General features: G+C 54.1%; 1 protein-coding gene across 1 annotated transcript in view; it reads right to left on the bottom strand.

The window, feature by feature from the left end:
* The window catches only part of Rbm19 (RNA binding motif protein 19), an 83313-nt gene extending 60579 nt beyond the window's left edge, over positions 1 to 22734 (bottom strand). Inside the window, exons 1-16 of the mRNA XM_021162701.3 lie at positions 22596 to 22734; positions 20376 to 20558; positions 19468 to 19587; positions 19289 to 19324; positions 18950 to 19154; positions 16105 to 16367; positions 15050 to 15130; positions 14489 to 14567; positions 13028 to 13099; positions 12100 to 12300; positions 10953 to 11083; positions 8414 to 8532; positions 7974 to 8070; positions 6968 to 7078; positions 6167 to 6367; positions 5328 to 5448 (exon numbers count right to left, since the gene is read on the bottom strand). Of these exons, the coding sequence (XP_021018360.1) occupies positions 5328 to 5448; positions 6167 to 6367; positions 6968 to 7078; positions 7974 to 8070; positions 8414 to 8532; positions 10953 to 11083; positions 12100 to 12300; positions 13028 to 13099; positions 14489 to 14567; positions 15050 to 15130; positions 16105 to 16367; positions 18950 to 19154; positions 19289 to 19324; positions 19468 to 19587; positions 20376 to 20558; positions 22596 to 22631 (2056 nt within the window). The 5' untranslated portion in view covers positions 22632 to 22734. The remainder of the gene's footprint in view (positions 1 to 5327; positions 5449 to 6166; positions 6368 to 6967; positions 7079 to 7973; positions 8071 to 8413; positions 8533 to 10952; positions 11084 to 12099; positions 12301 to 13027; positions 13100 to 14488; positions 14568 to 15049; positions 15131 to 16104; positions 16368 to 18949; positions 19155 to 19288; positions 19325 to 19467; positions 19588 to 20375; positions 20559 to 22595) is intronic.
* Positions 22735 to 24061: the final 1327 nt, after the last annotated feature.

Genomic DNA, 24061 nt, shown 5'->3' with positions numbered 1-24061 from the left:
CGCCAGCTGCTGTTCTTTGCTCTCAGACCAGCTTCTGCGTGTGGGCGGGACTTCCTGGTGCTCAGCTCTGTCCATCTCCCCAGCCCTCTTCTGAAAGCCTCACTCACACCTGCTGTAACAGCAGCAGCCCCACAACCCCACCCTCGCAAGCCCAATGGAAGTGACGCAGTGACATCAGTGACATCATCGCCTCTCTGACACCCTCAGCACTCTCTGTGGACCTGGCCCAAGCCTTGTCTCCCAGCAATGCCACCACAGCACAGCTGCTTGTACTTGCACAGGCAAAGCTTAGGAAAAAAGTGACTCAGGATGGAGAAGGGGACGTTGGCCCCTGAGGAAGACACAGAACAACAGTCCCACACACTAGTAACCTCGGCCTCAGACAAGGGAGGCTGCTGACATCTCTGAGGTACCACACCACAAAACACTGGGCTCCAGAACATTCTGGGGCCTTCTGCACCTGAACCCTAATCTCAGGTTGCCTTGGGTTGGTGTAAGGAGTCACAAGGGCTGGGAAAGACATTTTCAATGTGAATGTTAGGGAAGGCGATGGCTCAGGAGGTGTATGGTCTGCTGGAGTGGGTGGGCGTCCCTTCTTGGTACTGCTCAATGTCTGACACTTGGAGAGGTCACCTCGGTGTGATCAGAAACATAGACTTTTCAAGAGGAGGAAAATGCAAGTGTTTTCTTACAACGTAAGTTGTAAGAGCACTTGGCTTTCAGCCTCAGCTGGGGCCAGAAAAAGAACCAGCTTGCTGGCCTCATGCTCCATGCCCTGGCCTCTTCCACATTACTGACCCGGCCCCCCTCCTGTCCCCAGTCTGGATTCAGCTAGCTCTCAGCAGCATCCAGGGGCTGGGAGTCTGACAACCCCTGGCACAGGCACCCAGGACTCTGCCCTGAGCTGTGTCTCCCAGGGCACGTTCAGATAGTCACAGGGAGGTCACTCTCTGCGTTAGCAGCTGGCTGAGCTGAGAAAGGTTCTAGGCAGTATCACGATGGGCAGGTCCCTCCTGAGCAGGCCAGCTTCCAGCTGCTCCTAGCCCCAGCCTCAGGAGCTAGGGGACTTTTGAGAATGGCTGGCACCTAGTTCTAGGTTCACAGCTGGCCTGGCCAGAACAGTCCTAATGAGCCAACCATACCCTCCCTCAACACCAGGAGATGCAGGCCATACTCTGCTGGTATGGCAGACCTTCTTCCCACAGCCCAAGCAGGGCTACCCGCCTCCCCACACTCATCCTGGCTCCTGGATCCTGGGGTCCATGTGGACCTGGAAGGGAAGTGGGAAAGGGGGTGCATGGAGCTATGAAACATGCAGGCTACAACTGGTGCCGGGGCCAGAGGCTGAATCCCTACCTTAGCACCCCATTTATAGTATAGCTGTGGTGGTTTGAAAGAAAATGGCCCCCATGGCCCCACATGGCATGGCACTGTTAGGAGGTGTGGTTTTGTGCGAAGAAGTATGTCACTGCTGGGGTGGGCTTTGAGGTTTCATATGAATAAGCTATGCCCAATGTGGCTCAGCCTCCTGCTACCTCAGTATCAAGATGTAGAACTCTCTAGAACTCATAGCTCCTTCTCTAACAGCATGTCTGCCTGCACACTGCTACGCTTCCCATCATGACGTTAACGGTAACGGACTAAACCTCTAAGGCAGCCCCAATAAATGTTTTCCTTTATATGAGTTGGCATGGTCATGGTGTCTCTCCACAGCACTGGAAGCCTAAGACAACCATGTTTAATGAGACCAAGCACAGCGCACAGGCATGAAGCATACACTCCTGCATCCGCATACACATATACACATATACATGGTACACGTGCATGCACACACTCCTGCACCCAGCACTGGGCTGTTCTGAAGCATGTGCCCATGACCTCATCCACATGTCGGGATACTATCACTGGTCACCAACTGACCAAGTGACCTCCTTGCTGGTCCCCGACCTGCTCCTGTCCCTTCCCCACTGGGCTTGTCAGCTGCTCACGCCTCATCCCTGGCTTCACTCTGCTTAGCTCACACCAACTGCTCCGGCCTCTTTGCTGACTGCCAAACCTGCCAAACCAGAGCCTGCCACAGGACCTTTGCACATGTTGCGCCTGCTCATTCTTCATCTCCTGGATCCCTATGAGGTCACAGCACAAGCATTCCCCAGGGTCCCTGTTACAGAGGACTCAGCTAGTCTCTATTGCTTTCCTCTTTCCAGAGCCCTAGCCCCACTGTGAAATCACTTTCCCCACTGGCTCCGGTCTGTGCGTCTCAGATATGAGGGGAGCTCACCATGTGTGGGGCCAGGCCTGGCGACCACACTTAGACAGTGTTCCTGAGTAGCTGTGGAGTCATAGACGCGAGCTCAGGCCATACACATATGCCCGGCCCACATGTGTGAGCTCAGAGCTGCAGGCTTCCCACCTCCTCGCCATCTAGAAGGGGCATCAATAAAGGTTCTGGGAAAGACTAAGAAGGGACCAGGGAAGCGGCCTGCCACAAGCATCCAAGAGGGCTGCAACCTCACGCCCTGTGCACACTGCAGATTGCTTGCTGGGCCCTCCTGGGCCGCAGGAGGAAAAGCTGTGTACCCCTAATCTGAGAGACAAAACGGCACAAGGCAGAGTGATGGCCTCCCTCTGCCCCACCTCCTCTGCCTGCACCAAACATCTGGGGACCTAGCCCCACCTTATACCTCGCCACCAGCCCTGCTGTGGCCTGTGTCTGGACCCAAGGGAGGCTGGAGGTGGCTAAGTGCAGGGTGATGAAGACAAGGTCTTTAAAAAAAAAAAAAAAAAAAAGATTCTGCTTTAGCCCCAAGTGGGGAGAAGACAAAGGAGAAACAAAAACCTGGGCACCATGAAATCCAAATGGATGACGAGAAAAGGGAGAAGAAGCAGAGAGGGGGAAGGGTGAGAGAGGTGGAGGGCTGGGCATGGCACAGGTTGGGGTGAGCAGCAAGGTGGGCTGCAGGGACCGGGAGGGGCAGGGAAAGACTATTCCACAATGGCAGCCAGTCATGGGTGGCCACAGGGGGCGTCATTAGAAGCAGGCTGTAGGATTCCCCGGCCCCTCCCCACTGGAGCTCCTGTGAGGCCCACAGCGACAGCCTGTTATCAGCAGCAAGCAGCTTTGTGGGACCTCCCCTGACTCGCAGCCCTTTATCTAGAGGTGAGGGTCTTGGTTGTGGGGAGATAAAACACGCTGTTCCTGTCCCTCGGGACTCATGCAGGGAACAGCAGCTCAATGCAGAAAAGTCTGCCCCTCCCCCTCCCCCTTGCCTATGAAATCCTATTCTGGGTCCACAGCACTCTAGGTCCTGGCCCTACAGGGATGGGAGAGCTGGCGGTACCTCGGGAACAATGGGCAGGGCAGAGTGAGGGGGCACAGAACAACACTCCAGGCATGGGTGAAGGGGCACGGGATGACATTCCAGGCAGGGGTGAGGGGGCACGGGATGACACTCTGGGCAGGGGACTATGTAGTCAGACAGGATGAGAAAAGCCACAGGAGGCCAAGGTGGCTATGGGTAGGGGCAGAGGGATGGTGTGAGCCCAGTGCACCTGGGCAAGGCCTAACCAGGGACAGCTTCCTGGTCCTCCTCCCAGGTCTAAGGGTGCCTTGGTGTAGGTCACAGGCTATGGCCCTGGAAAGCAACCCCTCAAGGTCAGGGCCTGGTAGTGGGGACAAGTGGCCCCGGACACCAGTGTCAGGAAAACTGTCTAGCTCTAGAGAAATGTCTGCACCCAAAGTCGCCAGTGATACTACTCAGTCCACCTCAGCCCTTCCACCTGCCCCTCACCCGGGCAGCAGGAAGTTCTAGTCACCTTTGCGTGCCACCATGCAACCACTCACTGGCTGGGGCCACCAAACCCTGGAGCCAGTCTCAAACCTTATGTGTACCAGAGGCTCAGACACAAACACCGCCAGAGCTCAGCCCTCTCTGCAGAGGGGTGAGTCACACACTTCCCACAGTCCTTTACTGCCTTGGCGCCTACCTATGCAGCGGTCCTGCTCTCCCTCTGCCTAGGGCTACATCCCCGGATGCTGGGCACAAGGGTGCAGTGATAGCCTGGACAGAATAAAGATGATAAGTGAGAAATTAAAGTGCAGATTATGATGTTTATCAGCGTCACCATAAAAGGGAGAAATGCACCCATCAGGACAGGGGAGCAGCCATACAAGGCCTCTGTGAGATGGGCCTCCTGGGGTGTGTGTCTTCGGAAACTCTGGGGTGCTGAGGGGGAGAACTAACCCCAGGAGAGGCGGCACTTGCAGAACGCCCACAGCCTGAGGTCCCAACCCACAACGCTAATGATCAACCAATGCAGGACTGTGAGGAGAGATGTCTCTGGATAAGGTCATGAGCAGGCTTGAGGGGACCTCTGGTCTGAGAGACACCCATGCCACCTCCTGACTGAGGCTAGGAAGAGGTATCCAGAAAGTCTAACCCGCTACCAGAGAGCGACAACCACAGTGTGTCAGGGTCAGAGAGAAGTGACGACCCACACGGAACTATGGCCTCCAAACGACCCTCAGTGAGCAGAGACATCACAGCCTGGGTGAGGATCTGAACCCTACGTGTGCTTTGCTTGCTGCATGTGCGTATACTTGAATATACAGAAACCACAAAAAATGGACTGTGGTCTCTACACCTGTAGCTCAAGGTCACCCTCAGCTAACAGGAAGCCTGAGACTACCCCTAACTACACGAGAATGGCAAGCCAGACCAAAACAATAAACAATGAATCCACACAGCACCTTGACCCACCACAGCCGTCTAGTGGGTCCTCATGCTTACTGGTGCCACTGCCCAGGCTGCATCTGGGATGTGACCCGGATGCTTCTGGCTCTCAGAGTGGCAGGCACTCCTGAGCATCAGTCTGGATAAGGGAGAGCTGTCTTATACCTAATGTCAAAGATGTGCCCTCCCCCTCCCCACAGTGAGGCACCAGCCAAAGGGAACCACTGCTGTTTCCTCTCCTGACCACCAGGGGGCACTGAGACACCAGAGCTGCTACAGAGGGACCAGCAGACACCACTGTTTCTTTCAGCAGACACCACTGATGCTGGAGACATGGTTCCCAAAGCCTCCTTCAAATCCCAGTCAATACACTCAAAGATTCTAAAACCTTCAGCCAAGAAATTAAAATTCGGCCACCTCTAGTGGCACAATTCCAAGGGTCTACTCTTTAAATGACACATGACACGCCTTTGAAATCTACTTACAGGCAGAATGAAGGACACCCAGCCAGTGGCCTATGACAGTCTTCCCCACCCCCGCCCACCCTTCTCCCAGCGCTGCCCACATCATGGTGACCCCAGGCTCTGCCCTCACCAGTCTCCTGCTCCACCTCGGCTTTCTCTGCAGGCTGTTCATGCTGGGAATCTTTCTTCTGGGGGGCTGCGCCGAAGACACCAATTGGAGCCCACTCCAGGTATAGGGGGACATGGTGGAACTGCAGAAACAGGGTGCCAAGGCTGTGGGTCCCCATCTAAGACCTAGCTGGAGACTGAGTGCTGCCTGACAGAAGGGCCAGAGATGACTGACAGAGCCAGGAGAAGCTGGCCGGGTACAAAGCCCTTCCTGCACTGGCAGGGCCCAGGGCCCTCTGTACAGTCAGGTACCTGAGCATAGCCTGCAGACACTAATGTAAGACGCAGGTCATGACGCATACAAGCCCCAGGCACACAGAAATTCCTTGTACTGAGCGGAATAGTGCCTTGCCAAGACACAGTAAAGTCTTGACCTTGAGCTCCAGCCTGTAACTGTGACCTTGGCAATAGGAGGCAGATCTTGGGGTGAGACTGTGCTATCTGGCTGGGCTGTAAGTTTGATACACAAGTCGGGAAGTTGGAATGGGATGGGCAGAGGTGAGTGGGTGAGACTGGGCTGCCAATCAAGCTGTGAGACCAGAATCCTCTGTCTCATGCCATCAAGCTGGTGGCAGCCCCTTGTCACAACAGCCTGGGAAACTCATATCTGCTGTTTTCTTTTCTTTAACCAAAAGTCAGGAGGCAGCCCCAGGTACAGCCCTAATGCCCACCATGGGGCAGCAAGCTCCAAGAGGGAAGGTGGGTTTGGGCAGAGCCTGTGTGAGCGAGGCCCATGCTAGCCTGGGGGCAACTCTAACTCTTGGAGTCCCTCTGGTGCCCCACCAGGATCAGCGGCCATACCTTGGAATAGGCCAGGTGCCTGAAAGCCTTGCGGGCCTCCAGCGGCTCCAGGAACTCTACAATGGCCGTGATGCCACCTTCAGGCAGGAGCACGCGGCCCAGGCTGCCAAAACGGCTGAAGGTCTCCTGGAGCTCAGCTGCCAGAGTACCTGCCGGGAGGTTCTTAGCCAGGATCACAGTCTTACTTCGCTCCGCTGCAGCCTGGAGGAATGGAAGGGGGGTAGGGGGTAGGGCAGAGATGAATGTGTGGAGGGACAACAGGAAGGTGACCTCAGCATGGCTTCACTACTGGCCACTGGTGTTGCCTCTGCAGAGAGGCCCCATCCAGGCTCCTAGCAAATATGCGTGGACAGCCAAGCTGAGGTTGGGGGTTGTTGGGGAGTGTCCGCTCACTCCATGCCCCAGACAGCTTTGCAGAGGGGCCGGAGCCCAAGGCTCCAGGCCACACCTCTCCCGATTCACCCCAAGTCACATGGAATCCAACAGTCCCCAACCATAACCCAGACTGAAGATCCCAAGGTGGCCCCATGGGCTTCCAAAGGACAAGAGCCACATCTCAATGCCCAGGCTCCTTCCTGGCAGCACAGACCTGTTCCCTGTGTGTGGAAGGCAGGAAGAGCTAGGGACTCTCAGCCCCGAGTGCACGCTGTCCTCTGCAAGGGACAGTCTGAGGGACCAGAGCTGAAGGCTTCGTCTTGGCTCAGGCTCCCCTCCCCCACAGAATCCATCTCTCCAGCCTCTCGGGAAATTCTCCCCTGGCTCTGCTCGACTATAGACTCACTGTGTGCAGTAAAGACTCACCTGGCTGAAAGAGTCCAGGCAGACCCCATTGTCAATAAGGAAGCTTCGGACCTCCTGGACCAGCTGGGTCTCCCCCAGAGCCACACGCACGGCCACGCTGCCCCTGGTCTCCTGTGGGAGGAAGGGAAGAGGCCCGGGTGCTGTCAGGAGGTGGCTCATAGGGAAATGCCTGTGTGCACACCCATCGGTCTCCATACTCCTCTGGACATACAGCGTAAATCTGGGAGCCCTTGGTCCCTTTCTAGCTTTGCCTTGCCCCACGGCTCATGATGCCCTCCCCTGGCTTTCCTTGGGGAGATGGCCCTGCTGTTCTTTCTACAGCTCATTGCCTGCAGGGTCTTCTGATGCACCCACCTCAGCCTGAGCCAGCTCCTACCCCAGACTCTTCTGTCACATCTGTCACCTTGCTGAGAGCTCTGCGGTGCTATGACCACTCCTTTGTGTCTCTCTCCAGTAGAGGACACTGAAGAGCAAGTCCCCTTCTGTCCCGGGCATGGCTGACATTTGAGCCACTGAAACTGTCCCCTTAAATTAGGTCAGGCTGTGGCTGCTCAAAACAGTGGCCAGTGTCTCTAAATGTGGCCCACTCCATTCCATCTCCCACCAAGGGTAAAACACACGCCAGCACCAGACAGTTAAGGAAAAATAGATCATGCTGTTTGCATGTTGAGTACATGTTCCAATCATAATATTTTAGATACGCTGACTTATGCCATGAAAGTGACCCCTGCCCGCTTCCCCCTGCTCCTCTGAAATATAGTCATTATCACCTATGTGGTATGTTCAGTGTCCAGGGACAGTGCAGAACCTGTCTCTGCGGACAAGGGGAGGTGACAGGGGAGGGGCTGCAAACAAAACTACAGGCATTCTCTGCCGACCACCAGGTGGCAAGCATGCTGCCACCCCAGGCCTGGCCTAAGGTAACTCAGAGGCTATCCAGGTCCAGACAGCTGCCCTGGGACAGAGACACCATGAAATCAACCCCACAGAGAGGCTCTTCACTCACATGGTCAAACACTTGGCTCTTGGTGGCATTGTACTTCTGTGCAATGGCGTCAGCCACGGCATTTGGTCCCATAAACAGCGTGTTCCAGTTGTGCGAGCTGAGGAGTGTGGGCAGAACAGAGGTCACGTGGAGGTCAACAGGTCAATTCCCTCTCAGAAGCCCGAGCCCCTCCCTCCAGCTCCCTGCTATGGACCAAGCACACGAGGGCCCAGCAAACTGAGGAAGGCAGGTCTCAGCTCTGGGCAAGGACTCTCTCTCCTACACCCCGCACTGTGTGCAGTGGTAGGGAGACCCTGTTTCTGTCCTCCCCACCTCGCAGATGGGGAAACTGAGGCCTGGGAAAGTCATGGATGAGGCGCACAAGGAGAGTGAGAGGTGGGGTCAAGGGCAGCAGACCCTGGCACTGGGGCTCAGCGGCCATGGGCAGAGGTAACAAGGACCTGGAACTGTTGGCTTTGTCCATGGCTTCCTTTTTCTTCTTATAAGAGGACCCCGGGGCGTTGACCTCCTGGCTGGCTTCTTTCTTGATGGTAGAAGGTAGGACATGGAGCATTCTGCCCTGGAGGGGATGGAAGGAGAATGTAACACAGCTCCACCCTCCAGTCTGCCACCTCAGGTCACAAATGCTCTAGATCTATGTCTGCCTGGAGGGGACAGCAGAGGAACCCATGTGGTTTGGGGCAGTTTGGATGAGAATGACCCTAGAGGCTCACAGATTGGAATATATGGTCCCCAGTTTGTGGAACTATATAGAAAAGATTAAGAGGTGTGGCCTTGTTGGAGGAGGTGTGACCTTGCTGGAGTAGGTGTGGCCTTGCTAGAGTAGGTGTGGCCTTGTTGGAGGAGGTGTGACCTTGCTGGAGTAGGTGTGGCCTTGTTGGAGGGGGTGTGACCTTGCTGGAGGAGGTGTGGCCTTGGAGGAGGTGAGTCACTGGAGGTGAGCTTTGAGGTTTCAAAAGCCTACACAATTTCCAGTTATCTCTCTCTCTCCCCACCTCATGCTTACAGATGGAGATGTGTTCTCTCAGCAGCTGTCTACTGGTGTGTTCCCCATCCTGATGGTCATGGACCCACCCTCTCAAACTGTAGTAGGCCCCCAACAGTTTAAGAATAAGTTTAAGACCTAGTTATTTTCCATCTGTGTGACAAAGGGACCTGTTATTGTGGTGAGGCCTGATGACACCGCTGCATATGGCAGACATTGTTCATGTCTTTGAAAAGATTTACTATTATTTATGTCTATGTGTGTGCGCCTGTGCCTGAGCCTAAGAGCTTATATGTGCACATGTGTGCACTGCCTTCAGAGGCCAGAAGAGGGCGCTAGAGTCCCTGGAGCTGGAGATCCAGTGGTTGTATATGGACCAGCACGGCTTTGTGAACTGAACTTTGGTCCTCTAGAAGAGTAGGAAAGCGTGGGATGTGAAAGGTGGCTTAGTGCCTGGTTGGGCTAAGGCTTGAAGCCCCAGAAACCCTGAATGGGCGGGAGGCGCTTCGCCTGTTCCTGGGCACCAGGCCCCTGTCACTAGCTGCAGCCCCCCCAAAAGATTTGTGGCCATCAGTCACTTAGGGGCAACACCCCAAGTCCCTCCACAGGTAGAGGATGTGATCTGTAGTCACACAGGCTCAAGATAGATCTCCATGTTAATGAGGTACCTAAGGGCCTGGAGAGCTTAGCCAATAAGCTTCCCTTCCCAGACGCTCCTCCCTGTAAAAGGTGTTTAACCTCAGGCCCGCCCTGAGAAGTGGGGTACGGTTTTACTCACTCACTTTCCACCATGACAACAAATGTCTTAAAACCATAGACTGCCTCTTCTTCTTGGGATCCGCCATGGGGAGCTATGGAGAAGGCCTTCGCCTACAGAACCACCATCTAGTCTCCCATAGAAGGCCTCTCTGCACTCCCAGCCATGACCACTGCCAAGCCAAGCCCATGCCTGCCACCATCATCAAGCCAAGGACTATCACCGTGGGGCCAGCTGGGGCTCTCCCTTTTCCCCCAGCCCTGGGCCAGCACCAGCCTGCGGGCCCCTACTCCATTCTCAGCTCTTCTGTGGCATCCAACAGCACCAGAATGTCCAAAAGCCTGACAACCAGATGGCCCTGGCCTTGTCGAACCAGCTCCGTCTGTCCTGCACCTCAGACCGTCCTTTCCTACCCCGAGCAGTGTCCTGGGGCTTCACTACAGCCCAACATCCACCCGACGACAGTGTGGAAGCAAGCAGTCAACTCCCGTATTCCGCCTCCCAGAGCGGCCGTGCCCTGGTGGAGTGGACGTGGGACCTACAACCGTATAGGAAATGTTGCTTTTTTTTTCTTTTTTCTTTTTTGTCTTTTGAGACAAAAACCCTGATTGGCCTGGAACTCCATTTGTACACCAAGCTGACTTTGAACTCCCAGAAATCTACCTGCTTCTGCTTCTTGAGTGCTGTGGGCCCACTCAGAAAGTGCTCTAATTGCTGAGCCACCTCTCCAGCGCTGGAACCTGCTTACAGTCCCCACAGCCCCACAAATCCTGTCCTTTTCTGTCCCTCTGGTGAGAGACCAGGAGGTTTACACAGGTGGACACGGGTCTAGCTCGATAACAATGACATCTATAAACCACAAACAAATAAGCCCCATAGGCAGCCTGAGACTCAGGCAGGTGTGCTGTGCCCACCGCCTGCAGCCATAGGCAAACGGCCTGAATGCTTGGGCACACCATGGCTACCAGGCTTGCAGCTTCATCTTTTGCCAAGAAACCATTCCGGGGGGCAAAAAACACAGTTTCATTCAACAAATGTTCTGTAAGGATCCAGCGTGTGCCAGGCTACCATTAACAAACAGCAAACTGCAAGGACAGACCACGGCCTTTAGAGATCCCACCCTCTAAAAGCTTGCATGATGTGACAGCACAGCAGACCACCGAGGGCTTTCAGGCCTGAAGTGTACAGGCAGACGCACACCTGTCCCTACTTCCCGACTAGGCCTAAGCTCACGTACCTGGAATACCTGCCCGTCCACCTCAGCATAGGCCTTCACGGCGTGTTCAGGGAACATGAACGTGACGAAGGCAAAGCCCTTCGGCTTCTTGGTCAGGCTGTCAATGGGGTAGTGGAGCTCTGACAGGGGACCTGGAGATGGGAGAAGTGTCAGCCAGTTGTGGGCCAGAGCACTGGGTAACAGAAGTGCAGGACCCTGGCCCCAGGCAATGGAGCAGCCCAGACTGCTAGGTCCCTCAGGAGAGCACGGCGAGTGCCAGCCAGCTTACCAGCCCAGGGCTAAAGGCATCGTGAGCCAGTCCTCAGAGGAGAGGTAGGGGCTGTACACTAGCTCTGCTACCTCCTCTACGTGTGGCCTTCCCTTGGGACATGTCACTAATCAACACAGGCCGGTGTCCTCACCTATAAAGTGACACAAGATCCCTAGCTCAAGGGACAGGTGTGGGGTGGGCTGTGCTAACACTCGAGGAGTGCAGCCAACAGTGACCTACAGGCCAGTGAGTGGAAGTGCCGCAACATCACCATATAAACGAGGCATTGCTTGCCACTCTGAACATAGGCCAGGATTGTGTTCCTCCCAAATGGACATTCACAGTCTAGGCAAACCCTCTCCTGTCTGCTCTGGCCTTGTTAGTCAGGAGGCAGGAGGGTCTGCCTGGCACAACAGCAGTGGGCACACTGGGCGGTTTCAGCCCAGGGGAACTATTCTCACTGTTGCTGCTGTTGTAGTTTCTGAGGGTGAAAACTCACTGGCCTGTAGGTCACAAGGCTGCGTTTTACCTGTGGGGTCAGGATTAGCACACAAAGGGCAGCAAAGCTCTACATGGCGCTGGGGTCCAGGCACTTGCCGCATGCCTGCAGTAATTCCTGTGCCTCTTCTAAGGACAACCTGGGTGTGGAGGCTTGGGGACAGGATGGGCCCTTGGAGCCTCCTTCCCTGACCTGCCTCTGTGCCTCCACACAGTGTCTAGGAAGGATGGGACAGCAGTGTGGACAACCCGAGGGAGACACCACTCTCTCCTCTGCTCCATAGTCTAAGGGGGTGCTGTGAGCCCCTCAGCAGTAGACTGCTTTGTCCTGTTTCTCCAGCAGAGCCACTAGCCGAGGGACAAGGATGTCACCCAGCCCCTAGAGGAGGCTGCACCCACCGTAGGCTGAGAAAAGCTTCTCCAGGTCCTCCTCAGAGCTGGTGTAGGACAGGTTCCGTACGAAGAGCCTCCCAGAGTCGGCCAGGTCTTCCTCCTCCTCATTCTCCCCGAGCGTTCGGCCTTGCCAGGGCGTGGTGCTCTTTGGGGGACCACGGGCAGTGGGGGCCTGCTTTTCCCTGAACACCTCGATATAGCGTCCACCTGTATGAAGACAGGGGTCAGGGCTGCCGTGTGCCTCCTGAGGTCCCCTCAGCCTCTGCTCTGCTGCTGCTCAGAGCCTGCTGCCCCTACGTGTGATCGTGTCTGCGGTGCACGGTGTCCCAGGCTGCAGCTGGACACACTGGGACTTCACTTGCCTTGGCAGTACAGCCAAGGCCCTGAGGAGCCTGAGGGATATCCCAGACCATAGTAGTTGGCACCTGGGTTCTGGGGTCTCCCTACAATCCCTGTGGCTGATCTGGGACGGAGGCACGTGACAACCCACCTTGGGGCATTGATGGAGTGAACCGTTGCATGCCCCGCTCTTCCTCGGTGCCCCACCCCATTTCCGCCAGCACCCACCTCCCTCATCCAGTCAGTGCTCCATTGGTACCCACCACCTGACCGCTGACAGAACTCCCCTCCTCCCTCAGTACTACTTTTCTCAGTCAGTGGCCCACACCCACCTCTGAGTCAAGTCAGCCAGTGTCACGGGCTGCTCCAGGAGGGCAGAGCACAGGGTGACACAGCATCTCCTGCTCTACCCATCACTCAGATCATAGGCATCACCTGCCTACGCTGCCCATGACTGTCTGTGTTCACTCTGTGGCTGCTCCAGGGGGAGGGACTATAGACTCCCTGCTGGATCCCCAGGGCCCTAAACTATCTCAGCACCGACATGTGACGTCAGCATAGGGATGGTAGTCACTGACGGCTGATACTCCCTTACCCATGTATTCACGGTTGCACTTCAGAGCTTTCTTTACTTCTTCTTCACTGCTGAGGTCCACGAAGACATACCCTGAGTGACGACAGGGACAAGAAGAATCATAGGCTGTCAACCTCCAGGACACTCACACATACACCCTACACCCCAACAGCTTCAGACCAGGGGGCCGTGTGAGTGCAGATGTGGACCCCAGGAGCAAGCAGCAGGCCTTCCTGCCTGTCCCAACCCCCCCCCCCCCCCCCCCCGTTCCTGAACACTCTCTAGAGAAGGGGTGCAGGCTACACTGTGACTCAGTTCAGGATAGTCTCGGCCATCGTCAGGACCTCTGTCCCTGAAGCTCAGATCCAGGCCTGGAATCCTTCCTGAGAGGGAGCCTGACCCTATGAGACAGCAGAGCAGGGCTGTCCCTTCCCTAGGATACTTAAAGTCTCATGTCCCGGGTCACAAGGCTGTCTGATGGCAATGCCACAATGTGTCCCAAAGCCCAAGGGTTTTTCACAAGCAAGATGAGGCTGTTCTGTCTGGCCCGCTCTTGTGTCCTCTGCAGGGACACCACCTATGCATGAAGTACTTCACCTGCTTCATGTGCCAAGAATCTCTCGGGTGCAGGCCAGCTGAGGGACCGCTCTTAATCGGATCTGGCCTCCCCAGCCACCCTCCCCCATGGACCTGCTCTAGGCTGCAAGTACACTGGCTGAAGTCACGCATGGCTGAGCCCACTTCTCCAGCTTGTTCACAGCCCTGCTTGTGCCCTTTGGAGCCAGCCCCATGTGTTTTCCAGCTGCAGGCCTAGCTGGCTCTCTTCCTGCCCAGTCTCTAACATGTCGTAACCAGGGCACCACCCTTAGCAACAGACGAATGCTGTCATAGTTCCCACAGAGTGGGCAAGGCTGCTCTGAGGGTCAGCTCCTCGGCTCCTCACTGCTAGGTGACAGGCCCACCCCAGAGTGTGCAGGTACTGAGGCTGATCCTGTCCAGACGTGTCTGAGGTGAAAGAGCCCCTAAGCAGCTAAGCTGGGATGAAGCCCCACTACTCCACACTGCCCTCTTCAAGATTCAAGGTCAGGAGAGCCGGCTTGGTACAGGATGTGGTAAAGCCAAGAGGGGTGCTAGGGAGGAAACAAGCCCCGGGATGGAGACTGGGCTGCCCTTGGTGCACAGGCGCTCTCTTCCCCCAGATGCTTTACCCAGGCAGCCTCTTCCTGCCAAGGAGCCCACACAGCCGGTAGGCTGCGGGTCCCCTAGAACCATAGTGCCTTGGTGTGGCTCTGTAAAACACAGCTACGCTCCTGCTGCATCTCTGACAGTCTTCTGGCCTCTCCCAGCTCCAACGCTGGCTCATCACCAGACTCTCTGCCTTATGACAGCCAAATTAAGTGCTCTGTGGCCGGGAGACCCTGGCTGACCAGGAGGCCCGTGGTCGGTAGCCCCAGTGCCGCCAGGGTGGTCTTTCTGTCTCACCTGTCTTGTTCCCATGAGCATTTCTCACTATTCGGATGGCCACTGGCTTCAGAGGAGCTAGGAATTCAATGACGTTTTTCTGGAATGAAAAAAAATGTTTTCCCTTCTATCTTTTTCTTTTATAAAAACGAGTTTAATATTTCGTTAGACCTGTTAAAAATTCTCTTAGCATTTTCTCTTAGAACGTAAAGCACTGGACAACAACACTAGGGATGCAGCTCAGTGGCAAAGTGCTTGCCTCTGGTTCCTCGAAACAGAGAAGTAAGTGCCTGCCCACTGGTCTCGCAGTACCTGTTAAGTTAGCAATACAGCACATACCTGGGGCTTGAACTTAGGTCCCTAGGCTTGCACAGCAAGCACTCTGCCCACGGAGCTATCCACTACCATGCCCCCTCCCTTTTTAACAGCGAGTCTCCAGCCTGGCACCCATGGGAGGGAACGGAAGCACTCCTCACACTGCCACTGGTCTCCTTCCCGTGTCTGCAGCCCCAAGCCCAGCTCCTTCCAGCTCCTGACTTCATCTGATCCTGGCCTGCCCACCCTCCCTTTCCGGATACATACCTCAGTGACATTGAACGGGGCTCCCCGGAGCTTCACGGTGTAGGGGGTAGTGGGTTCCTTCTGGCTGGCTGGCTTCTCTACCTGAGAGATCACAAAGATGGTGAGTACCTGACACTCACGTGGCAGGTGGTGGTGGCTGGGACACCCTGGAGCTGGAAGGGGCACCAGCTGCCGGGGGAGCTGGAGAATGCCAGGAGATACCCTGTCTGCTGTGAGCTGAGCCTGGACAGAGCTGGAGGAGGCAGCTACATGCGAAGCCTGGTGAGACACCGGCCCTGGCCCCAGGAAGGAACCTAGAGGTACCACTGAGGCAGGGCTTGTCTAGTGTCCAGGTGAGAATATAATTCCACAGGGATGCTGGGGTCAGGATCTGCTATTCTGGAGTACCAACAACTTCCAAGGGCCTCTGCTCTTGATTTCTCCTTTGAAGCCTAAACCTGTCCTGACTAGAACTCTTTCCCTGGCAAAGTCTGTTCTGGACTGCTGTGTACCCCAGCTTCGTTCAGCACAGGAACTCCAAGGGCTGTGGTCCCACCCGAGTCTCCAAGTGTCTTGTCTCTGCAGCAGAGAGGACCTCCTGGTGGGAGAGAGGGACCATCAAGGCCTCAGCTATCTGTGCAATCTGAGCTTCAGGCTCCGAGCCTTGGCCCCACCACTCCCCAGCCGTCACCGTGGGTGAAGCTGCCTCACCTGCTTCCTCACCTGTGTGGAGGACTCTAACGTCAATCATTGACTTGTGAGGGATATTACCCAGCACGCAGCTCGTCCGTCCGTCCATCCATCCATCTATCTATATATCTATCTTGCTGCTAAATATAAGGCAGGACCCACCCAGCTCATTGATAACCCACGACTCCAGTAGCAGACGGCTTCCCGGGGCCAACAGGGACCTATGGTGTGAGGACACCTATGGGCAAGTAAGTGGCCTTCCCTTTGAGGCAATCCTCTAGGCAAGGGGCTACAGGGACACTAGGTGACCCAAGTCCAGTGTATTCCTCAGCCCTCACAGACACAGTCACACAGAGGTACAGACACAGAGAGACAGACAGACACACCTTGCCAGCAGCTTCTTGGGGCCTTAGGCCCCCAGGCATGGCTCCCCGGCTCACACCTCCTTGCTTGGCTGGGGAGGCAGGGGAGCCCTCCTCTTCCTCTTCCTCAGCCTCACTCCCTTCTTCACAGTTCACAGCCTCGTCTTCACTGTCCTCTTCGTCCTCATCCTCAGAGGACACCTCGGCCCGCACCATCTTGGATTTCAAGTAGTCCATGTCTGACAGCTCCTTCTGCACAGCTGCCTTTGGCTGCAGGCCTTGTTCCTCTGGGGACACAGAGCTCAGTGACCTTAGTGAGCAGAGACAGCACACCCACCATGGCCAAGGCCCTCACACATAAGCAGCTCCAGCCAGTTCTCTGACAGGCAGTGCTGGGTAGTGAACTGGGAACACTGGACTGTGCATGTCTCTCCATCCCAGGGCACATGGAGATCTGTGGCTCCTTTTCACCATCCTGGCCCTTTCCAGCCCTCCCTCACCCATAAGATTTATGCGTGTGTCTGTATGTGGATGTGTGCACGTGAGTACAGTGCCCATAGAGGCCAGAAGAGGGCGCTGGAGTTATGGGCAACTGTGAGTCATCATGTGGGTGCTGGGCACTGACCTCAGATCTTGTGGTAGAGGATTAAATGTACTTAAAGACCAAGTCAGTCTCCCTAGCAACCCAAGATCCCTCTTTTAGGTTCATCTTTAAACAATTATTAAAAATCCTGCACAACACAGCTACCCCTTTTGATTATGGCAGAGGGTGCTATAATCCATCCGTTCAGGAAAACCCATGAGTGTCAGACACCAGGTATGGGTGTGTGTATATGTGTGTGTGTGTTCACTGCACACCTGCCACCCAGTTTCCTTTTACCCTTGCTATCCCTGGTGAACAGTGTAGTTTGCACACAAATACAAAGGGCACCTGGTGTGTCATACTTGGATGACAAGGGTTGGATGAGAGTAAGCCAGAAGGGAGTTACCAGGGAAGGCTGACTGAGGAAGACAGCCATCCCTTACACTGCAGTGTGTGTGACCCTCCTAGCACACCGTGAGGCAGTGGCTCTGTTCAGCACCCTCCAGGGGTTTCAGGGTGGAGTTTGAACTCCCCTCTCCCATCTCCTGAAACTGGGCCACATCTCTAGCCACTGTGCTGTCCTTTCCTTTGAGACTCTCCTAGCTGTTTCCCACTTCCTCTGCTTCTCCACCCTCAGTCACACAGTCCTCGGCTCAGTAGACTACCAGACTGAGCTGTGTCAATCCTACTCCTCACCTGTAAACCACAACAGTCCTCACTCTGGCCCACAGCTTACAGTCTACTTTCTGTGCTCTGATTGGCTGCTTACAAGCCACAGCAGGGCCCATGAAAGCATAACACCATACTACTACCCCCCAGAGCAGCAGGAGCCCTTCCAGGAAGCTTTCCCTGGCCCTGTCCTATCTCCTTGTCACACCTGTCACCACACATGCCCCACTGGGAACTACCTGCCTTGCCCCTCTGCTCTCACCAGGATGCCCCCTGCACAGGTGCAGAGATTCTTGGGGTCTTTTCTCACTGCTGTGTCCCCAGTCCCCAGAGCTGTGTTTGGCATACTGTATATGCTTGGTGACTACTGGCTGAGTCAGGTGACCAGATCTGCCTGGGGGAAGACACACCAATGAGCAGGCTGCTCATTCAATGGCTGGAGGGTAGCACCTGGTGGCCCTTTCCTTCTGAGTCCTGCTTGACCATGTGTAAGGGACAGATGACATGGTTCCTGCCCCTGGAACAGAGCCAGCAGGGCGTGGGCTCCCACGAGTGTTGATGGTTGTTGTATAATAATATATATTTTCATGTTCCTCCTTGGAAGAATGTTCTCTCTGTCAAGGTTAAGGAGACTCTGATAATCAGAGACAGCATGAGTCTGGGAAGCGAGGGTGTTTCTATGTCTCAGCAAAATGGTAGAATGCTGTGACCTTCAGGACAGCCCTTAAGGCTGTGGGAAACATCTCTGAAAACATGAGCTTGAAATTATATAGTTTCTCAACTGTGCAAAAACATAAGGATGCTCTTGAAAAACCAACATGTGTGTGTGTGTGTGTGTGTGTGTGTGTATGTATATATATATATATGGATTGTGTAAGGAGCAATATGAATTGTGTAAGGAGCTTCACAGATCTAAAGCAACAGGGGCAGCTGCACTATGAGCCAGCTTGTCAGGAAGATATAAAGGTAGGCAGATACAAAGGTAGGCAGGTTCCTGAGTTTAGAGTCAGCCTGGGACAGAGGAAGTTTAGGTCCAGGTCTAGGCCCAGGCCCAGGCCCAGGTGTGGTAGGAATGGTAATTCCAGAGCAGGGTTTCACCCAGCTATCTTACTGCCCATGCTTGTGCTGGCTGTCTCTTTCTAAGAATCAGGGGGATGGGATCATGGGAGGCTGGGATTTTGGGAGGCTGATTCATGGGATAATCAAAAGGGAACCTCGGGTAATGAGCAAATTGATATATATAAAAAACTGGGCTTTGATCTGCAAGAGATGAGATTTTAGAATTGCAAAAAAGTTGTCTTGATAAAAAAGCTATGTGGAGATCAGAGAATCTGGAAAGCTCTCTTGGGCAGAACATAGGCCGCAGTTTGTAACTTGTGATTTGATTCTGAGTCGTTTGTTTCTCCGCTCCCTGATACCCCTTCTCTCAGGAACCCCTCTCCAAGCCAAGGCTGATCCTTGGCACTTTTCTTAGTCCATGTCACCAGAGAGTGTCACACAAAGTGTCCTTTGTATGTCTGTGCCAAGTGTATGGTGCTTGTGCCCATCAGGCCAAGGCCTACGCCCAAAGGCCTACGCACTGCCAGAAGGCACAGCACTCCCGGAACTCACGCTCACCTTCAGGGTCCTCTCCGGCTGGCTCCTCCTCACTCTCCTGCCCAGAGTCGGAGTTGGAGTCGGAGTCGAAGTTCAGATAGTCACTTGATGCCTTGGTTTTCGCTTTTGGGAGCTTGGCCTCCAAAGCGTCGTTTGCCCACGTGGCCACTTGGGTCCTCTTCTGATGAATTGACAGGAACTCCTGGAACTCGGCATCTTCCTTCAGCTGTGGCAGGTGAAGAGGCAGGAGGAGGGACAGGAGGAGGGAGATGAGGCAGCGCTTCAGGAGGCTCGGTGCTCCAGCCCTCCTCCCTCTCAGTGCTCACAGCCCTCCTCCCTCTCTACCCACAGAATACTCACCTTCTCCAGGTCACTGGGCCCTTTTTTCTTCTTGTCCTGAAAGTAGAAGGCAGACGGGCTCACGCCGATGCTGGGCATACCCACCTTCCCAAACCATCCTAAATATACTCCCAACTCCTTCCCAGCCAGAGACCACCCTGCCATCACTGGGCACAGGGCTGGGGGCACTGCCTACATACCTTTTTAGTGTCTGAGGGAACGGAGTCTTGCGACGGCTGCTTGGGCTGGCTTGACTTCTGGGCATGTTTGCTCCAAGCTCGGGGCTTCGATGGGTCACCAAAGGACTTGCAGAATTCGACCTGCATGGGAAAGAGAGCAGGCTTCCACAGCTGCTAAGGTCCCCAGGCACCTGTGCATCCCCTTCAGCACAGGAGTATGGGTTTCCCAGAGTACAGTGGTTGCTGACCTGCTATCTGCTTCAAAGCGAATCACTTTCATTCCCAGCCTAGACACTGTCCCCCAAAAAGTCATGCTGCCATTTACAGAAGACTAATTCTGTCTCCCAGGCCATCCAGAAGAAGGTGACAGGAAATGCTATTGTCCCCTGGGAGGCAGCCCCTGCCTAGCACACGGCAACAGGGAGCAATGGCCACGAGTCAGGCGACTATTTACCACAAGGCAAGTTCAGTTACAGCAGAAAACAAGCCCAGGGTATCAGGGACAGTTGGTTGACCAGAGGAGTGTGGAAGAATGCCAGGGACCACGCATGAACTGATTCATCCCTCTCCCCTGGCATCTCCGTTACATTCTCTGAGGCAGCCTTTGGGAGGACACTCCCACAAGCCATGCTCAGATGGTCTAGGCTGTTGCTGGTCAGCAAACCACTTTCACCTAGCAATGGATGCCCCTGTAGAAGTAACTGCGCCTATCAGTTCTATCACACTTATCACTCGTGGTCAGGGTACAAAGGTCAAACAATGTAAAAGAGTGAAGAGTTAAAAGTACTTTAATAATTCAGAAACTCGGGGAGGGCCCAGTGAGCAGTGGGCCGACTCTCAGGCAACGATGCTCAAGCACTTGAAAGCCTGGGTAGCCCTGAGGTAAGGCAAACTCTACAGCGGGCAGGGTGAGACTCCCTCAGACTCACTGTGATCCGGGACGTGTCAATAAAGCTCCGGTGGAAATGGTTCAGTGCTGCCTGGGCCTCCTCCTCCGACTTGAAACCTATGAAGCCGAACTTTCGGAACTTGCCGTCTTTGGTGAACTTGAGGCTGCAGTCGGTCAGCGTGCCAAAGGCGGCAAACAGCTGCCGGAATCGCTCCTCCTTCATCTAGAGCAAAAGGGTATAATGAGATAGAGGAGGGAGAAGGGTCCTTGGAGCCAAGAGAAATAACCTAGAGGTCCTGGAGGGAATCCTGAGATGAGCAGGTGGCAGACCTTGACTTTTTTAAGGGTGGCCAGGTCCTGGCTCAGAGCCTGACACCCGCTGAGCACCCCTGAGCAGGCCATTCAGTTCTTTAATAAGGAAATGGAACTTCAAGGCACCTCAATTGGTCTCGTCTCTTTCTTACCCTGTCCCCGTTGAGGAAGACATCAATTACAACTTCCACCCTGAGGCTGCCACAGCAAACAAGATACCCAACAGAGGCTTGTCCAAATAAACAAAGACAAGGGAAGCTGTGTAAATGTTTGTTTACCTTGGGAGCCAGCGAATAACAGAGCCCATTAAAGATGCCCACACCCTGGTCCCCAGCACCTGGGGTTGCACTGTAGAACAACTACAAAGGAAAGTGCAGCCCCAGTGGGCCTCAAACTAGAGATCTGCCTGCCTCACTTCCCAGCCCCAGCAGGGGTGTCCCATCGCACCCAGATATTTCAAAAGAGATATTTTTTCAGGTGTGTTTTAAAACCTGATGATAAGGCCAGGCGTGGTCATGCACACCTTTAATCCTAGCACTCTGGAGGCAGAGGCAGGCAGATTTCTTTAGTTTGAGGCCAGTCTGGTTCTACATACATGTTAAGTTCCAGGACAGCCAGGGCTACAAAATGAGATACCGTGTCAGAAAAGGAAAGAAACCCTGAGATGAGGCTAGGTATGGTGGGGAGGCAGAAGCAGGTGTTCAAGGTCAGCCAGGGCTACAGATTGAGGAGTCTGTTTTTTTAAAAAGCATCCCCCAAACCAACAAACAAAATCTCAAATAGGGGAGATCATCTTGGGTCTCCCTTTGGGGGGGATGCATATCAGATATCCCACATACCAGATATTTACATTATATTCATAACGAGAAAATTACAGTTATGCAGTAGCAACAAAATAACTTCATGACTAGGGGGTCACAACAGGAGGAACTGTATTAAAGGGGGCGCAACATTCGGAAGGTTGAGGACCGATGTTCTAGGGGGGCACATGGTCCCAACAACAACAAAACAAATTTAATTAATTTATTTATTTTTAGCCACATCATCTTGCTATGTAATCCAGGCTGGCCTTGAACTCGCCACCCTCTGCCTATGGAAAGCTGACAACAGGTGTGTGCACCACCACACTTGGTTTTGAAGTCTGAGCTTGTTCCGTGATGGTGAACCAGCATTCTCTAGTCTGTTCCCTGTTGTGACACGCATCAAGGATACAAAGCAATTTGGGGGCGGGGGGGGGGGGGGGATGGAGAGATGGCTCAGCAGTTAAGAGCACTGAGTGCTCTTCCAAAGGTCTTGACTTCAAATCCCAGCAACCACATGGTGGCTCACAACCATCTATAATGGGATCTGACGCCCTCTTCTGGTGTGTCTGAAGCCAGCTACAGTGTACTTACACATAATAAATAAATAAATCTTTAAAAACAAACAAACAAACAAACAACAACAACAAAAAAAAAAACCAAAGCAATTTGGGGAGGAAGACCATTGATTTGGCTTACAGGTCTCCATCACAGTCCGCCATCCAGGGAAGCCGAGGCAAGAACTGACGCAGACTTACTTGCCCCGCCAGCATCTGTACACAGCCCAGGGACACTTGCCGAGGCGTGACAACACCCACAGGGGGCTGGACCCTCCCACACCCATCACTCCTCAGAGCATCACAGGCTGGTCCACAGGCATATGGACGCAATACATCCAATGAAGTTCCCTCTCCGTAAGTGACTCCAGTCTGGGTCAAACTGACCCAAACTGGCCAGGACAACATGGAAGGATCCTCGGAATGCTCGGAAGCCACTTTGCGGCTTGCTGAGCCGTCAGGACAGGGTGCCGCTTTCTTGGATTCCGGACCTCCTCAGTCCTGTCCCTGACTTAGAACCCCTCCATCCTTCACCCTCCATTCCCGGACCTCCGCTTCCACTTCCGGGACCCATCCCCGGTTCCCGCTCACCCCATTCGGGAGGTTCTTCACGATCAGACGCGACATGGCTCTCAGGTTCCCTTCGCTTTTCAGACTCACGACCCCGGCGACGGCGACTTTCCACAACTTTCACGCCGCCACCCTGGGCGCCGCCATCTTTAGCCTATCACGTGGCCCCCGCCGCGTTCAACCCGGAAGTGGGTGTGGCCTTACGGGAGCCTCTCTCCGGGGAAAGTCCCACCCACAAGGCGGAGTTGGGGAGGGGGGGGAAGGCCTGAGCGCTCGCGTACTGCGCAGGCGCAGTTTCTCCTCCAGGTCTTAGGGCCTTTAAAGCCCTGCAAGGAAGGCTGGAGGCGCCCATGTTCAACCCCCGCAGGATGACAGGCTTCTGGGAAAGTGCAGAAATCCTAGAAAAAAAATTGTTTTAAAGGTAGAGGCAGGCAGATCTCCGAGTTCCAGGATAGCTAGGGCTGCACAGAGAACCCCTGTTACAAAAGTAAAAATTTAAAGGTTTATTTATTGGGTAAAGGCCTCGAACTCAGAAACCCTCTTGCCTCTGCCTCCCAAGTGCTGAGATTAAAGGTGTGCGCCACCACTGCTCAAATAGACTTTCTTCTTCTAAAAGATATTTTGTTCCATCTCTCCATATCCTTTCTTGTTACTGTTGGCAGCTTTATTGAGATACAGTCCAGGTGCCACACAATTTGCCCACTTAAAGTGGACAACTCCGGTTGGCAAGATGGCTCGTCAGATAAAGGCACTTGTGGGCAAGCCTGACAGCCTGAGATTCCCCCACCCCCATCCCCCAACCTTGGTTCTTCGTAGTGGGAGGAGAGAACCAATCTTAGAACATTTTTTATTGAAAAAAAAAATTGCAGCTAGGCGGTGATGGTGCACGCCTTTAATCCCAGCACTCAGGAGACAGAGGCAGGCAGGTCTCTGAGTTAAGACCAGTCTGGTCTACAGAGCTAGTTCCAGGACAGCCAGGGCTAAACCATTTTTCAGATAATATATTTTGATCATGGCTTCCCCGTCCCACCAGATCCTTCCTGCCTCCCAACCAACCCAACCCCCAGCTCTTTTGTTCTCTTTAGAAAGAAAACAGGCAAACAAAACAAACAAAAATGAAGAAGGAGAAGAAGAGAATGAAAGAAAGACCACAAGAAACACCCCACACAGACACCCTATAAGCACAAAATCAGAAACCATTATATACAAGCAAAAGAGCAAAAGACCAGTCATCAACTTCCCTCCTTCTGGGAATCTAGAATCTACCTGGCATCTCTATGGACGTGTTGCTTTCTCGGCTGATTTTTCTCTTCACATACTGTTTTCAAGGTTAATCCATGTCTCTGCATGAATCATCCTTCACTCGTTACCCCCCCCCCCAACTAGTGTCAAATGTCGGACTCCAGTATGCTTGTGTATCCAACCATCTGTCTAAGGCATTTGGGTGGATGCAGCCCATGGCTATTGTTAGTAACATTGCTGAGAAC

This window comes from Mus caroli, unplaced genomic scaffold, assembly GCF_978045245.1.
Source record: "Mus caroli unplaced genomic scaffold, Mus_caroli_1 scaffold_4, whole genome shotgun sequence".
NCBI lineage: Eukaryota > Metazoa > Chordata > Mammalia > Rodentia > Muridae > Mus > Mus caroli.
Note: the sequence above shows the minus strand (reverse complement) of the source record. Positions and strands in the feature narration are given on the sequence as shown.